General features: G+C 49.2%; 1 protein-coding gene across 3 annotated transcripts in view; it reads right to left on the bottom strand.

Annotated features, from left to right (window-relative positions):
* The window catches only part of Abcc4 (ATP binding cassette subfamily C member 4), a 203,061-nt gene that overhangs the window by 163,961 nt on the left and 21,156 nt on the right, over positions 1–17,944 (bottom strand). For all 3 annotated transcript variants that reach the window (XM_041672868.1, XM_041672857.1, XM_041672877.1), the window contains exons 2-3: positions 4,942–5,052; positions 4,276–4,396 (exon numbers count right to left, since the gene is read on the bottom strand). In XM_041672868.1, coding sequence (XP_041528802.1) covers positions 4,276–4,396; positions 4,942–5,052 — 232 coding nt within the window. The remainder of the gene's footprint in view (positions 1–4,275; positions 4,397–4,941; positions 5,053–17,944) is intronic.

Raw genomic sequence — 17,944 nt, forward strand, 5'->3', positions numbered from 1 at the left:
AGTTAGGTTAAAAGGCATGAACAAGCACAATGGCTGGTGGCTAGGACATTAGCGTGCACAGATGGTTCTGGAACCCCACGGCTTACAGACAGCCACAGCAGAGTAAGTGACTCAACCAGAGTTGTTTATGAAAGTCGAGTTTCCCTGGAAGCTGCATGAAGAACCCCACTTGAGGACAGTGTTTTAGCTGCTGATATTTGTTCCCAACCATTACAAATACGATCTTCTCCCGGGAAAGCAAATGGTCCTCTGACTTTTTAATGGAAACATTTATAAGCATTTCCCTTGTTTCTCACTCAGGGTCATCACTGTGAATGTTAGTAAGCTGATGCAGACTGCACAGAGCCCACAGTGCAAACACGACCAACCACGCCGGCTTCATTCTAGGCTCGCTCCACCCGTCCCGGCCTGCACCATCTTCCCTTTGGTACCCACTTGGCCTCCTCAGATGAGCTGACGGTGAGGGGCACTCAGGAGAAAGAACTGGGAAGTGCAAAGGGCCAGGGTACCTCCCGGGGATCAGCCATGAGCAAATGCACAGAACTGTTGACTTCTGACCCTGGGTTACCTCAAACAGCAGCCTCCATGAGCCCCTACAGCCTCTACCTGGAGCACAGACAGTCAAGTAAAAGGCTGCCCACATTTTTAACAGTCCCCAACACTATCTCCAGGATCCAATGCCGCCTTCTGGCCTCTGTGGGCACTACATGCGTGTGGGCACATAAACGGATACATACACATACACACACACACACACACACACACACCGCATACGTGCGCATACACACACAAAACACTCACACAAATAAAATAAACGTAAACTCTAAAAAGTCTTGGCCAAAGGCCAAGTCGGCAGGTGAAGCTGGCGGTCTATCATTGCCCTTCTTGCCAAAGGTCAAGAGAACAAGACTTAGCCAACCCCTACCATGCCTTGCCTATGACAGGTACAAGCAGGAGATTCCGCCGAGGCTCCCTTGATGTCCCCAGCTTCGCTCTCCCACAACCAAGAAACCTCACACCTCAAAACTCAGGCCTGGAGTGACGTGAGGGGGAGGTCTGTGCAGACTCTCTCCACAGTGCTCTTGCCTGCGAAGGCTCCAGATAGGTGGAAACGCATTTCTGTCCCCATGGCATTTCCCTGGAGGTGCACCCAGGGGACAGACATGCTAGGAACTCACTGTCTGCTCAGAGCTGGCTTTCACTGGCCTGCAGGAGTGTGTCTGCATAAACCCTCTCCTACTTGTTTCTCCATCAATCCTCAGTTTGCACCAGACAAGGTGGGGCCTACTTAGAAATACAAGCAAGACTTCTCCTGCGACTAGCATCTCACTGCCTCTCCACCCGGGGAAGGTCTTGCTGGTGCGGGTGGGACACACAGATTAGGGGTCAACACAGGTGTTGTGTTCCCAAAGGAGTACCATGTGCTTTTGAGTCACTAAAGAAATATATGTTTTGCACAAAATGCCTCACTGAGTTCATCCTTCTGCGAATAAAACTCAGAAACCAATGAACACCACAGAGACGAGATCCCAAAAACGAGAAACCAATCCATAAACTATGAAACTAATGCTCATTCTTCTGGCTCAGGAGTGAGCCGCAAGGATGGAAACCTGTGATAGTTGGGAGTGACTGTCAACCCTACCGCTTACAGAATTACCAGGGAGATGAACTTCTGGGCATGCCTGTGAGGGATTTCCAGACTTGATCCACTGAGGTGGGAAGACCCATCCTGAATGTGGGTGACAGCATTCAATGGACTGGGGGCCTGGGCTGAGTAAGAAGGGCAGAGAGAGCACTGGCCTTCATCATGCTGCTTCCTGATTATGGGCACCATGTGACCACTGCCTCCGGGGCCGCCAACATGCTCTTCCACCATGATGGGATCAGATGGGCTCTCCCTCAGACTGCCAGCCACAACGAACACTTCCTTCCTTAGATTTTGTCAAGTATTCGATCACAGCCGCGAGTAAAGGAACACATATAAAATCATAAGCATCACCTGAAGGCGATTTCCTCTTGCTTTTTGAGACAGGGTTTCACTAGCCCAGCTGACCTGAACTCTCTTCCTGTTGCTCCAACTCTCACCTATTTGAGTAACAGGCAGGTGCAACCACACCCATCAGGCCATGAACTTTGAAATGTAGCTGAATCCTTATTAGCTTCCTCATAAGAAATTACTTCTGAGGTGGACGGTGGTGGCAGCACTCGGGAGGCAGAGGCAGGTGGATCTCTGGGAGTTAGAGGCCAGCCTAGTCTACAAGAGCTAGTTCCAGGACAGTCAGAACTGTTACACAGAGAAAAGAGAGGAAAAAAAAATTGTCTCAAAAAAAAAATTTTTTTCTGACTTCTGCAGATTATCAGCATCAATGGGCCAGTCCGTGAAAAATAAAAGTATTTGTGTTAGAATACATGCTTCTTTTTGGCTGACTGAAAAGAAAGAAGAGGAGGAGGAAGCAAAGGAGGAAGAAAGGAGGAGGAGAAGGAAGGAGGAGGAAGAAAAAGGAGGAGGAGGAGGAGGAGAAGGAGAAGAAGAAGAAGAGGAGGAGGAGGAAGAAATCCCAAACATCATTTTCCCAGCTGAACACAAAAGACTCGTAGCTCCCCAGACGTCACTGTGTAGGAGGGGCTGCTTAGTTATCACAGCAGGGGTCACAGCAGGGAAAGCGGAGCCACCCAGAGGCAGCCCAACTTCTGCTGCAGGACTTCCGGTCCACCTGAACACACTGGACACACTGACCCACCAGTGACAGCCCCTGTCCAGTACTGCATGGGACTTTCTGGTCCCAGGAGACACTGTGGACAAATGCAGGTGCCACCACTGCTCCAAGGCCATCCCGGCTCCATCCTCCCTAGGCTAAGGTCAAGCAACAGACTTGAGGAGTTCGGGGCAAAGTTCATGACCTTAGACCAGCCCTAGTCTAGAAGGTTTGGGCTCGTCTCAGAGTGGCTGACACAGAAACTCAGCTAGCTGTCATCTATGTTTCAGGGTGGCCCTGGGTACAGGAACTGAGAACTCAGCACTTGGGGAGCTGTTGATAATAAGAATACCTCCCACCTCACCAAAGTCCTAAAAGGAATAAAATTAACATCATGAATGTTTCATACATGGTTTCTGGTGGCAGCATTTTTTTAAGAACCTTTTTCAGGTCAGGAGGCGGAGGCTCACAACGACCTTGAACCTCTACCTCTAAGGGGTCAGACCTCTTCTTCGGGCCTCATCAGACATCCCGATACAAGTGGCATAAATACACATATACATAAATAAAAACACAAAGGGACAAGCCATACAGCCAAATTTTCAGGATCCCCCTCCAGCATGCCACTGACCAGCACAGGCCCTGATCTTACTGGACAACCCTGAAGGGTCTCTCAGCTTTCCACCTTCGGCTGATCAGCACATTCGACCACTGGTTTCCACTCTGTATACCAGGCTACCAAAACTCAACTTTAGGCCAGCAATCTCTTCCGAGGCAAGACCAGCCAACTAGAGTGAACAGCACAGAAGGCCACTAGAGTTCAAGCTGGACCATGGCCCAGAGCGGGTACAGCTCTAGGTGCCTGGGCACATGGCACCAAGTCTTATTTACCTGGGAGGGGAAAGTTGACAGTACCCTTCTCGGGGAAGCATTTATCGGATTTGGCACAGGGAGGCTAACAATGACTTGTTGGGCACTGGTTATTCCGGGCTTCGGCCCAAGAGCACTTCCTCCAAACCACAGGACGTCTCCTCAAGCATGATCAAAGATGCCTCTGGATCTCCCACACTGCAGAACGCCGGCATGCGATATGCACCATAGGACACTGTGGCTTCTGCTGACACTGGACCTTAGGCCTTGTGAAAATGTGTTTATTTTGTGTGGATGTGTGTGTCCCTAAGTGCGGTGTATGTGCACTGAGCGCAGGCTGGAGCCCAGGGAAGTGAGAAGATGGTACAAGATCCCGCTGGACTAGACTGGGGAGTGGTTCTGAGCCACTATGTGGGTGCTGGGAACCAAACCCCAGACCTCTGCAAGAGCAGTGAGTGCTCCTAACTGCTGAGTTGTCAGAAAAAACAGTAGCATCCATCAGCGTCAGCCACTTAAGCATCATGGCCCACTCCAAAGACACAACTAACGGAATTCGTCATTCTTCTTCCCTGAGCTCAACACACTCCAAAGTTCATCTGGCCTCTCCTCCCTGCTGGTTCCCACTGCCATCCATGAAGATCAACAGTGAGTGTGTCTCCTCCTGGTCCACCCACTCAGAAACAGGGGACAGGTTAGAGCAAACATTTACCTCAATTAACGTAAAAATTCCCAAAACCAGGTAAGATTTCCAGTAACACTTTATGATCGCCTTGGTTAAGGAAGGCTTCCGTGCATCCTTCTTGGCTCTCAGGACTTCTTTATCCCAGTACCTGTGAAAAGACAGAAGCTGAGTCAAGAATGGTGTGCATGGTCATTGCACAAAACAGGGAGGTGGCAGGAGGACAGAGAAGTGTTTATGACAGGGTTATTCTGAGATGCGGCACAAACACCAGCTAATTGTCCCGGGGGACCCAGAATGATGGGTGAGGGAGGACTTTGCTGCACCAGAAAAACGGGCCTCAAGGGGGAACATCTCAGGGAACAAGTTACCGCCGAGCTTTGCTGGACGACAGCAACCTTGGTAGCCAGAGAAGGCAGGCACTCTCTCCGGTGTAAACCTCACCCAGAGACAGATCTCGGGCATGGACAGCCTGTGGAGCAGGCTCGCCTCACGCCTACCAACACAGGTTTTCATTCCCAGGTCACTAAGTCAGGCCAGCCTGAGAGGAAGCGCACCATGTTGGGAGAAGGAAACCACAGCAAGGTCTGCAGCAAAAAGCAAGGGACCCGAGAAGGCCAACCCTACTGTAAGCCGCAAGCCGCACAGGCCGGGCTCTCCTTCCCTCCCCTTCTCTTACTCTTTCACGCCCCTTACCCTTGCAGTTCCTCTCCGAGGTGCTTGGAGCGATCTTCTGGAAGCACTGAGAACATGTCATCTTCCTCCAACCTCCGCGAGTGACCAGTTTTAAACAAGGGGTTGAGCCACCTGTTAAAGAGTTAGAAGGACGACATCCTCAGAACTACACCTTTGTGTTGAAGAAGTCGCCCACCTCTGGGCAATGTGTCAGCCTCCAGATTTTAAGCATACGAAGGCAGAGAGAAGTCAAATCTGTACTAATTCACACCATACACACGTGTGTGTGTACACATGCCACATGCATGCTTACACACTGGGAGACCCTGGGGGCGGTGATGCCCCAATCAAAGAGAGCACTCTGACACCCTGATAGCCAGAGCTTCGCTTCTTAATAACATCTCCTTTATAGAGACAATGGCGCCTTAAAAACGGCTGATTACCTGGGCAGAAAAGGTGCTAGGTGGACCACACCCTCTTGTACTGCAATATTGGGAGATGTTCAAGGTACCAGGAAGATAGGGCCAAGAACAGAAAAGGTAGACAGAGGAGTCCCACTGGACAAATCTGGGAAGGATTGGGAATCTAAATCAGGAAGATTGGTAGTGCATTGTAACAAGTGAACAACAAAAGAATCCAGATTCCTCACTGAGGCAGAAGAGGAAAGCTCCTACACAGACCACACAATACAGTTAGTCAGAAAACACCAGTAGAGACTGGGGGTGTCGTCGAGTAGTAGAGTACACTGGGCCCTAAAATCAATCCTCAGTACACCCTCTTCCCCGCAAAGGAAAAGAAAATTGCCAAGAGAACCTAAGGGGTTTCAGCAGTACTGAGACCTCAGCAGCTCTGGGAAGCAAGGTGTGAAGTGCTCAGGACACTCCAAAGGCACAGAGCTTTGACTGGGAGCTGTGACAGTTCCCCAGGACTGTGGCAAACAATGCAAGGGCTCCTAAAGGTAAATCTGGGTCTCTAGAACATTCCAATGCTTCGCCTTGTCCACCCTAGGGATCCTGAGTAACACCAGGAGAAGGAGAAGCCAATCGGGTCACCTCTTTCTCACCACCCTCCCCAGGGAGCACTTGTCACCCTGCCTACCCGGGCTCCACGTAGGTGGGCTTCCCAGACAACTGAAAGGCCGTCCACAGGCCTGAGCCCTTTCTTCCAGTAGAACATCTGGAATTTTCCAGTTAGTACTTCCGAGTGGAATTCATTAGCATGTTTTCAGGCTTAAAGACTTGTGATGGTTTGTGGTGGGGTTGTTTTGTTTTGAATCAGCAGGAAAAGGCAGTCTGGGAAGACCAACTAGCTAAGAAAGGCTCAGGTATAGAGAAGTTATCAGGTAACTGCTCAGCACGTACAGGACCTGAGTTCAAACCCAAGAACCAACCCCTTGAAGAGGACAAAGGAGGAAGCAGGAAAGAAACACTGATGACCACGTTCAAAGAGACTGAGCAGTAAACAGCATTTGTAGCTTATGCGGGAACATTACAGAGAGGGATGTAATATTAAATTAAGAAATACGAACTCAAGGGACTCCAACTTTCCTTTAGAAGATGCCCTAGATGGATCCTCCCAGGCTCTCTCACTACCCAAATCTCAGAAAACCCAGCCGAGACACATGGTTTCATTTGCTGCCAGACAAGCATACTGAGATAAGAAACTATCTTTGATCATCTATGTAATGAATTATATATGTGGGGGCTGGAAAGATGGAGGGCTCAGTGGTTAAGAGTACTGACTGCTCTTCTAAAGGATCTGGGTTCAATTCCCAGCACCCACATGGCAACTCACAACTTTCTGTGAAGATCCAGTTGTAGGGGATCTGACACCTTCACACCAAGGCACATTAAATAAACCATAAAAAATATTTTAAAAAAATAAAAATAAAAAAATTATATATGGTCGCATGTCACATCATGACCTTCTGATGAACAATAATGGATTATACTATAGTAATCCCTAAAATATTATAAGGCCAAGTGACATCACGAGCCATCTTAATTTGTGTGAGCACAGGCAACGTTAGCCGAGTGACAAAGCCACCCAGGGACAACTGCTCAGAATATGTCTCTTTGGTTAAGCCAAGAATGATCACACATGGAGACCCAGATAAAGAGATGCCTTCATTCTAACTTATCCCTGAGGGAACTGCATTTCATCCTTGCCCAACACAAAGACCCCAACTCCCTCAGAGCAGCAAGCATCCCTATGTGACTCACAGCCCCTGCTGATAACACAGCACCTGTGCGATGGGAGCACAGGAGCAACAGCTACTGAATGGCTGAGATGGTGTCTAACACAGAGGGTCAGGTCGCCATGAGCAGAGACCCACAGTGTGACTTTGGGAAGTAAATCTATCGTACCATGCTGAAGCGCAAACACACACTCATACACAGAGACATACACACACACACACACACAGAGATACACACTCAGACACAGACACACACAGACACACACACTCATAGAGATATACACAGACACACACTCATACACACAGACATATACACACACACACAGAGAGAGAGATACACACCCAGACACAGACACACACAGACACACACACTCATACATAGAGACATACACAGACACACACTCATACACAGAGACATACACACACAGAGATACACACACTCAGACACATATACACACAGACACACACTCATACATAGAGACACGCACTCACACACACTCATACAGAGACACACACTCACACAGAGAGATACACATACATTCACACACAGACAGACACAGACACACAGAGGCGCACACTCACAGAAACATACACACACACTCATACACAGAGACACACACAGAGACACACACTCACACACAGAGATACACAGACACACATATACACACACTCAATCACAGAGACACACAGACATAGACATATACACTCACACAGAGATACACACACACTCTGTGTACACACAGAGACCCTATATGATTTGAGAATGCACCACAATAAACCTCTCCGCCGACACAGTAATCCAAATCAGACCAAATTAAACCAAACTAGAAAAAGCCCAGGTTTAATGTAGGAGACAGGGAAGGAAGACCAGAAAACCTAGTGTTTGTACTCAGGGGTACAATTTAAATACCTTGCAGGAGTGGTCTTGAGCATCTCTGGGAGGGGTCATTGTTCTCGGGGTAGAGTCTGGACTGAGGCAACTCCCAGGGGAGGGGGCTTAGGATGAAACTTCCTCCTGAACATTCCAGACTCTATGGATATATGGATGCCAAAGGCTGTGGTGTGGCCTTAACCCAAACATTCCCGATTCTGGGTATGTGGATGCCAGGGTCTGGGGTGACGCTTCCAACCAACCAGTTATCATAAACAAAACAGGGTGACCCGAGGCTGGTCCCACAGGAGGTGGCGGTGGAGGGCTCGTGGCCATGGCGGGTGAGAGACAGATACGCCATGCAGAGAGAGCTTGGGAATAGAGTTTCTTTAGTGGGTATTGGAAATGGCATAGAGTAAGGGGTTATGGAGGGAGGGACAGAAGAGAGAGAAAAAGAGAAGGGGGAAGGGAAGGGAGAAGAGAAGAGAGAGAGGCAGCAGAAGAAGGCCCTTTCTCTTTGCACGCTGGTTATCTCCAGCCATGTGTTCCAGTAACGGAAAGTTACACAGCCCTAAACCCTGACTTCTAACCTAACATCCTTCAATCCTCACACAACGCTACAGCCTTTCGCTCATCTGATCCCTTGGTTCCTGTGTTTCTGGGGAAATGTCTGAGGAGCCCCCCTTTGCTCTCCGTACCCCACATGGTCTCACCTGGGTAGAAACTAGGTTCTATTAACAGACTTAAATCATGTTCTACCTCTGCAAGCATGAGCTTAGTTCTCAGAATACTGTTTTCCTCTCAATTATTGCAGTTTTAATATTTCTACATGTGACTTCCTGCAATGGACATAATGGTGTTAAAAATAAATAAATAAAACACCTGACTCATACAAGCAACTGCTTATTCCACATCCCCTCCCGTACATCTGATAAGGACTTCAAATTTTAAAATGTCCCCCCAAAAATATGGTGACCTTCCCCCTTGAAACCCTGCCCGTCACATGGCCTCTTCTCCTTTAGTTAACAGATGTCACATGTTTCCATCTGCCCAGGCTTTGGGAACCCTCACAGCCATCCAACTGTCTCGAAAATCACATGTCCAAGCCACCTGCAAACCTGTCACCTCGACCTGCGGAACTGCCACACTGACTGCCTGGGAGTCACATCCTTCCCTTAACCCACACTTAAATTTCCCACTCAGGGAACACATTTGAGAGGCTATCACAGTTCACAGTTTTAGAACGATGCTTTCCTTCAAAGCGTGTAAGTGCCGGAAGGCCGGATGACTTCATTTGAAGCCACACAGAACACATTGGACACGCAGAAGGCACAGCTGGGCCCAGCACATGCATGGACACTCTGCAAGTCCTTAGTACTGATTTATTTCCACCTCAGAACCCATTCTCAGTCTGTGGTATGGAGCAGAGCAACCGAGACAGAGACTGCACAGGAGAGGTGTCCGGAGGAGGTGGCTCTCAGCCTGGAACGTACAGGAGGTTCTCGGGAAGAAGGTGACATGATGAATTTGGTTTCCAGTTGGCCCGTGACTAAATGCTGCCAAGGAGAGGCAAATCGCTAACATCAGCTTCTCCTCTGGCATGCCGGTTAGTTGGCTCTGACTGCATCTGCCCACCCAGTAAGCAACAATATAACCCAACAAAATCCCCCCAAGTTTGCCAGGGCTCCCTCATCACCACGTTCCCGGTGGCCTGGCTTGGAGAGCCCAGCACGCACGATGCCCTCCAGCTCTCCCCACTCTGCTAGAAACTGTACTTCGGTCCTCGCTCAGCGCAGATCCCAGTGGAACCATCCACTGTGTGGAGGGACAGCAAGGACAGGCTGTGCTATCTCAGGGTGGATCACCACTCCGCCTCTGTAGACCGGTTCCAAGTCCAAACCACACTAAACCCACAGATGAGACATCTACCAAGTTGACATTGTTCCCCAAACCCTCTGTTGAGGGGTGTGGTGGGGCATGCCAGAAAGCCCAGCCCTAGGGAGGTGGTGGCAGAAGGATCTGACATTCAAGGTCATCTTGGGTGTAGCTAGTTCAAGTCCAACCTGGGCTACCCTGTCTCAAAGCAAACAAAGCTCCAAATTCTCCTACTTCCGGGAGGCCTCTTGCCTGGTGTGTGCTGAAATAAACAAGCTCTGTTTCCCTCCCTGGTGTCCAGAGCCCTGCACTCGGTCTACAGCCCCACTCCCCATGAATCCTCACAGGCTGTAAGCTTTAGTACAAGGTTGGCTGCCTCAGTTGATTTGTGAGGAGGCAGTGCATCATGGTCAGGGCGTGTGGTACCCAAAGATGCTCACTTCGAGGTGGCTGGGAAAGGCGTAAAGGCATGTGTCCTATCCAGGGGCTTCAGGGCCATCGCGGTTCAAATGTGTCCCCTATCTTCCCTTTCCTCCCAAGAGGGAATCCACGCTGTTCAGGGCTTCCAAGGCTCTCTCGTCTTATCATCCCCAAAATAACCAGCTCCAAGAACCTGCACTGTGAAGGGACAAACAGATAAATGTCCCCACCTTCTTCAAAAGAACACCTCACAAAGTAAAATGAAGGATCACATGACCCCAGTCTGGCTACCTGAGTTCCATGATTGGGACTGGACAACAGAGCAAGGCACCTTTGAACTACTAAAGAAAGGGTCATCTGAGAAGCAGGTGGCAATCTCTTACCGGCTCATCTGGGTCACTAATGTGGCAGGACAAGACTAAACTGTCACTAGGATCCCAATTGTGAGATGCTGGCTAACACTGCCTGTTTGAACCAAACTATTTCCTCTAAATATTCAAACCTGACCTCCCATAAGATGTGAGGTAGCTCTTGCTTCCAAGCTCGATGAGCTGTGAGGGAGAGGGAAGAATGGAGAAAAGGAAGAAAAGAGGGAGGGAGGGAAGGAGGGAGGGAGGGAGGGAGGGAGGAAGGGAGGGAGGGGAACACTCTGCTCAACAATGTGAGCATTTGATGCCATTCTTTGGGATTTGTGCACCGAGATGCACAGAGAAGAATATGTTTTCTTGGGTTGTGGGGATTGGGTCACAAGCGTGCAAATATGTCACTCACATGTGTCTAAATTAAAAAGACCCCTACTACAGGCTCGAGTACGTCACTCCATGGGAAATAAACAGCTAGGCATCCAGGCTAAGGTGATGTGTCTTTGCAGTAGCCCCAACCGGCTTTTCTAGTCACAGCAAGTTCCCAGCCTCACAGCCAATCTGGTTGCCAACTTGTGCCAATAACAAGCCTTGATATGCCTGCCTCTATCCCCACCCACTGGGCTTCTACCCTTTCCTTTGTCTTTGGTTAAAATCTTAGTGAGAGTGATGTTTTAGAGTACTCTGTGGTGCACAGCAAGAACTGAGCAACAAGAGAGAACAGACACAGCCTTGCCCACTCTCAAGTCTCAACACCTTCAGAGCTCTCCAGAGCGTTCTCCCTGCTACCACGGATACCCAGCATCGGCACAGCCGCACGGTGCAGTCTTCGTGACTGACTTCAGGATGCCTGAACAGAGGTGGACCCATGTGTATCCACTGCTGTCAAGTGACAAAAGTCATTTTCCCAACCTCAACGTCCTTTCTGTTCAGACTTTTCATCTCTCCTTTACTCCCTACCCTAAACAATCACCCACCTTTGGTTTACTGTACCCAGAATGCCACAGCGTCAGACGCCTGCAGGGTGGAGCCTTTTCCAAATGGCTTTGTCCATTAGTAGCACACATTTAGACTCCATAGCTCCAGGCCTTTTGTCTTGAGCCTTTCTTGACTGCTCACACAACTCTGGATCTAGCAGTCTGTGTGTCCATTCACTCTAATATCCTGGTAGCTCCCAAGTGTGGCAGTCATGAATAAGGCTGCTATACAAGCCGACATGCAGGGTTTTAAACTCATTCAGGTAAAACATGTTCCCTTTTTTAAAGAAAATGCCAGACTATCTTCCATGCATGCCCACCCACAACGAATGTGAGTGTAGGTGGCTTCCTTTCCACCTGACACTACAGCTGCTTCAAGTCCCAGCTCCTTCGGGACCCCGGTGACCTCTGGCCTTCCTTGCTCTGCAGAAAACCCCGTCCATTCCTGGAGGCAAGGGGAACACGTAGCATTCACAGAAATACCAGGCACAGCAAACATGTTGGCATGGGTGAGGGAGGGGCTCAGGTGCATACATACATTGGAGAAAGAACAACATGGATGTGGAGACCAGAGACCGCCATGGTGCAGCCACAAGCCAGCAATCACTGGTACCAGAAGCTGCAAAGACCGCTCAGGAAAATTCTCCCTTGGGGTCTCCAGAGGGAGCTAGGCCGGCTGCCTACGCCTAGAAGAGATTCCTGGTCTCCAGCCCTGTGTAGAATCTCTGTGGTTTTAAACCATCAAGTGTGTGGTCACTTGATATGACAACCTCAGGAAACTGGCCAGAACCCCATTATTTACATCCCCATGAAGGAGGCAAGTGGCACACAGAAGATGAAGTGGTTTGCCCAAGGCTATGATGCACTGCAGCTTCTAATCCGCACAGTGGGGACTGAGGGTCCAGCCAGGTGCCTTCTTCCACCAGGAGATGCAGCATTAACCCTTTGGCCAGGGGCCCTGAGGCAGCATTCGCCTCTGGGACTCTGGCTTTTCCAGGCTATGCTCCTAGCTTTTCCATTCTGCCTCTAGAACATTCTCCAAGTAGGTGGAGAGGATTCGAAAGGTCAAATCAGAGGGGCTAGAGAAACAGTAGAAGTGGATGGAAAGGAAGTTATGTAATGAAGACTTTGGCTGGCCTTTAACCCTGGTTTCTCTAAGGCTGGGGAATTTCCCAGGTCACAGAGCCCATGGTTTATGCTAACAAGGTGACTCACAGTGGGTCCTCTGGAAAGTTTATACTGCAGTGGCTACAGATGGAGGCTGTCCCGAAGAGAATAATCACATAAGGGCAGGCGTGGGCTCTGCCGAGTGCTGTCAGCCCAGCCTGTGGGGCTGAGATGGATCTCGTGACCCACACACATATCAACCATGCCCGCAGAATGAAACCCCAAGACAGTGAAGCTTTTATGAGCTTTCTCGGTTGGCAACATCCAGGGTATCATTATACGCCAATGTGCCAGTAATTATCATGTCCAGAAAGTGGCGTGTCCCAACCCCATGGGATAGGACCAGAAAACTTTGTATCTGGGATCTTCCTAGACCCTGCCCTCTGGGATTCTCCCATTGACTGATTCCAACTTAGAAAAACCATAGTGCTGTGTATAGCCCGTCCCTGAGTCGAGGGAGACTCTTATTGAACCCGAACGGAATCTTGAATTTATAATCAGTGAATCAGACACATGGTGGCTTTGGAGCCCCAATCTTACAGTGGAGTTCTGAGGGGAAAACAGGCTTGAAGCACACAACCATGTAATGTTCTGATCGACTGTGGGAACTGGCGTCTTCTGATCTCGGCTTCTGCTAGCCGATACATCAGCTCTCCTTCAGTCTCCCCTGTCCCGATGACCTCTGCCCCTCATGGCTTCTCTGTATGCATAGCAGTTAAGTATGAAACTGCAGGTCTCAATGTGAGTGTTGGTACCCACCAGCCCAGCCTGTCCGTGAGCACTTCTGCCCCCAGCACTGTGGGAAAATGGCAGATTTGGGATTTGAGTTTGTTTTGTGTTGTGGTTTTTTTTTGTGGTTATTGTTTTGTTGTTGTTTTTTGAGGGGTCAGGGGGTTGTTTGTTTGTTTGCTTTTGTTTTTTGAGACGGGGTTTCTGTTTAACAGCTCCGGCTGTCTTGGAATGCTTTGTAGACCAGGCTGGCCTCGAACTCACAGAGACCCGTGAGCCTCGGCCTCCCGAGGGCTGGTATCAAAGGCGTGCGCCACTGCCCAGCTGAAAAGGCCTGTTTTGAAATCTTCCTTCTTCTACTTTGTGGCCACAGTCTCTACCACTCAGATGGGGACCTCAAATTTCAAGCTGCAGGAAAACATCTACGAAGCTCATTAGCTACAAACTCAGATCCCTCCTGTTGATGGGCTTCTCATACACAAGAAAGTCACACTGAGGTGGTTGGTTAATCATTGACATCCAATCTGGGCCAGCAAGATGGCTCAGCAAGCAAAGGCACCTGCAGCCAAGCCTGACAACCTGAGTTTAATCCCTGGGACTCACGTGGTGGAAGGGGACAACTCCTCCAAGCTGTCCTCAAAGTGCACGCACACATAACGCACACATACATCACACACACACACACATACACACACATAACACACACAGAGATGATAGATAGATAGATAGATAGATAGATAGATAGATAGATAGAAAGAAAAGAATCTAAGCTAAAGATAACCTTTAAGAAACACAGCAGAGACTCTGAGCCCCATAGAAAACTGCCTTTAGAGCCGGGCGATGGTGGCGCACGCCTTTAATCCCAGCACTCGGGAGGCAGAGGCAGGCGGATCTCTGTGAGTTCGAGACCAGCCTGGTCTACAGAGCTAGTTCCAGGACAGGCTCCAAAGCCACAGTGAAACCCTGTCTCGAAAAACCAAAAAAAAAAAAAAAAAAAAGAAAACTGCCTTTAAAGGTCTTGTAACCGTGAACCCAAGCCTCAGGGCTCCCGGGCCAGACTGAGGACGCATAAAAAAGCAAGTGAAAGGTAACCTCCTGTCCTAGCTGTGGTAGGTGTCCCAGATAAAGTTCAGAAAGACATTGCCTAAACGAAGCCAGGGACTGAATGAAGATGCACAGACCTCAGCCTCTGATCTCCCTCCCCCCATGCCAGCCAGGGCCACCACAGAAGTGGCTAAGAGCTGAGCAGCGAGGGAAGTGACGGCCACGGCACAGAAGGTTGAAGAAGGGCCATCAAGGGCTGATGGAGAAAGGCGAGCACCTGTGGGCCAGCATGAACATAGAAGGCTGGATTCGCAGGTCTAGGACATCCAGACAGCGGAAACTGGTAGAGGACATACACAGTCAATATGCTCAAATAACTCATGCAAGGAAACAGTCAAATCAGCATCAATTTGGCAGAGTGCTGACCCAGTCAAATTTTTACATACTTTTAAATTAAATTCATTATCAAGTTTAAGTTAGTTTTTCCCCATTTAAAACTTTTTTTTACTCCAATATTGGCTAAGCAATGGGACAGGGTGGTGCATACCTTTAATCTCAGCACTCAGGAAATAGAGTTGGGTGGATCTCTGTGAGTTCAAGGCCAGCCAGGGCTACGTGGTGAGACTCAGGACAGCCAGAACCAGGTACACATGCAAACACACACACACAAAGAGACAGACTGACATGGTGATCCTGGTCCATTGAACGGTGCATGTACAGCCCCAATGAAGTGTTCTCTAGAATTCTTGCGCGCATTGCATGACAAACGTACAGACGCTTGACAAACCAAGGCTCTGGAGCCTTCCTTTGCAAACCAAAAGCAGTGGACACCACCTTCCACTCCCCACACTTGCAACAAAGTCCACGCACATCTCCAAGAGAAGAAAAGAACAGGATGAAATGCGGACAAAACGGACTGGAAGCTGATATGACCATACTCGGAGGAGGCCACTGCGGACTTTGTTAGACTGACCACCCTACCTGTGAATGGACATGTCATCTTCCAACACCGAAAGAGAAGGGAAGGAGGAAGGAGGAAGGAAGACTGGGAGGAAACCCACGTTGTGCGGTCTCCACATTCAGTATGTCATAAGCCTTGAGCTTGCATTGAGGGCAGGAACCCAACGATTAGCACAGGTTTCTTCTGCAGAGAGAAATCTAGTTACCGTATTTCCCTCATCCAGAGGGCTATTCTTCCTCCATCTTTTAGCTACCATTGTGCTCTAAGGTAGACAAAACATCGGCGAGCAGAAAGGAAGTGTAAGAACACAGCCTCAACGGCACTCGGCTGTGCACTCTTTCAGCTGGTTCTCCCAGCCCCGTATTTCCTACCTCACGCTCTGACCTTTGCTGAGTGCCCTCGAGGATAGGTGAGGTGTCACACCAAGCAACAATTAGACATATACACCATGAGCACACCTCTACCTTCCCTCTTCTGTCCTCGGAATGAAATGGCAACCAACTTTAACCAGGTAAACAAAACAGAGAGCTGGTTAGGGTCCCCTGGAGGTCTCATGGCCGATTCTGGGTCAGTGCACTGTTGATGGAGCCAAAGACTCCATATTTCTCAGACCACAGCCATTCAGTTGGCTTGTGAACCACATTTTAAGCAGAGAGGTTCAAGGGAGAACCACCACCCAAGTCTCTCTGAGACTGTCCCATCATGGAATAAACAGAAAAGCACAGGGAGGGGAACTCAACCAGAAAGGGCCAGTTGCCTCTCTTTTTCTCTGGGTCCATGCTGAGTTTAACTTGGGTCTGGGCCTAACGCAAGTCTTCCAGGGCAGCAAGCGGATGAACGCGAGACAGCTGCGTACGGATCACGCTAACGTGCAATCTGATAGGAACTGGCTGCGCTCTATCTAAAACAGTATCTGCCCCCCTGAGTCAGACACGGGACTGTACACAGATCACCAAAGGCCACCACAGCCGCAGCACTGCCCAGACTCGCGCAGGAAGCAGAGGACAGGAAGGTGCACATGCACACTGGCCTTCGGCTCCTACGCGGCATCCCCCATCCCCCATCCCACACACAAACACACACCAGCAGGGCGGTTTTAGAGCAGAAAGCTACAGAGGTTGTTTATCCTTGGCAGGTCACAGATCCATTATAACAAGAGATTATTAGTCTACAAATCCTCAACAAATATTTGAATCACTTTAGCCCTTGGCATATGAAAAGTCAGTCAGTGTTTATTAATATGACCGTTTGTCCAAAGGGATCAGTAAGCAGAAAGGAAGAAATTCGAATAGCTCTCGCGGGTACCTGGAGAAGCTCTGTTTTAGACTGGAGCCTTCTAGGCTACTCAACTTTATGTTCCTATTTATGTAACGGGCATTGGTCCTAATAGAAGCACGGTACACTGTGTGACATGACATCACACACTGGAGGAAGGGAGCAGGGTTTCCATGTCCTCCAAGTCACCGGCAGCTTAAATCGGGTTGACCTCAATCCAGGAAGATTCTCCAACCCAAGAACGCTGTTTGAATGCCTCTAGCTACCAACTTCCAGAGAAATCAGCTGCAGTCAGTAAAAATCTAAATTAGCAAATCTACGCAAGCATGTCTCAAGTATCTGAGATAAGTCTTTGGGGGAAACGTTCCAGGCCAGCGGCTGAACAATTAACTGCTTTGGGTACAATGCACTTATAATAATCAATGGTTTAAGGGTAAAATATACTTACAACATTCCCAGGTAATGTTACCTGTTCTTCTCAGGCATCTTAAGAACAACTTTCACAGGGCTGGGGTGGGAGGGAGCTTTCAAGCACACTCTTTTTCAATGACAAGTTTCAAGTCAACATAAAATCTAATCCAGTCTTTCACTGGGGGACCAAGATCCCTGAGGAGACTAATCATGTTTGACAGTTTTTGTTTTTTCCAAACCTTCCAGCATACAGGAGGCATGTGCCTAGCTGTCTCGGGGTTTTCACTGCTGTGAAGGGACCCATGACTATGGCAACTCTTTTAAGGAAAACATTGGGGTGACAGGCTGACAGTTTCAGGGGTTCGGTCCCTCGTCATCATGACGGAGAGCATCACGGGAGTGGCATTCAGGCAGACGTGGTACTGCAGCTGTAGCTGAGAGTCCTACATCTTGCAGGCAACAGGAAGTCAACTGAGACACGGGGCAGTATCTTGAGCATAGGAAACCTCAAAGCCTGCCCCACAGTGACAGGCTTCCTCTAACAAGGCCACACCCACTCCAACAAAGCCACGCCTCCCAATAGTACCACTCTCTATGAGCTTATGGGGGCCAAATACATTCAAACTACCATACTCGTCAACCTAAACTCTTGCTACTTAAAGTCAAAACACAGTCTCCAAATGGTATCCCTGGCTCTCGCTTCCATCCAGGTATGACTTCAGGCTCACCAGGTAG

This window comes from Microtus oregoni, unplaced genomic scaffold (assembly GCF_018167655.1).
Source record: "Microtus oregoni isolate MIOR12 unplaced genomic scaffold, Mior012 000001F_ref0000356, whole genome shotgun sequence".
NCBI classification, from domain to species: domain Eukaryota; kingdom Metazoa; phylum Chordata; class Mammalia; order Rodentia; family Cricetidae; genus Microtus; species Microtus oregoni.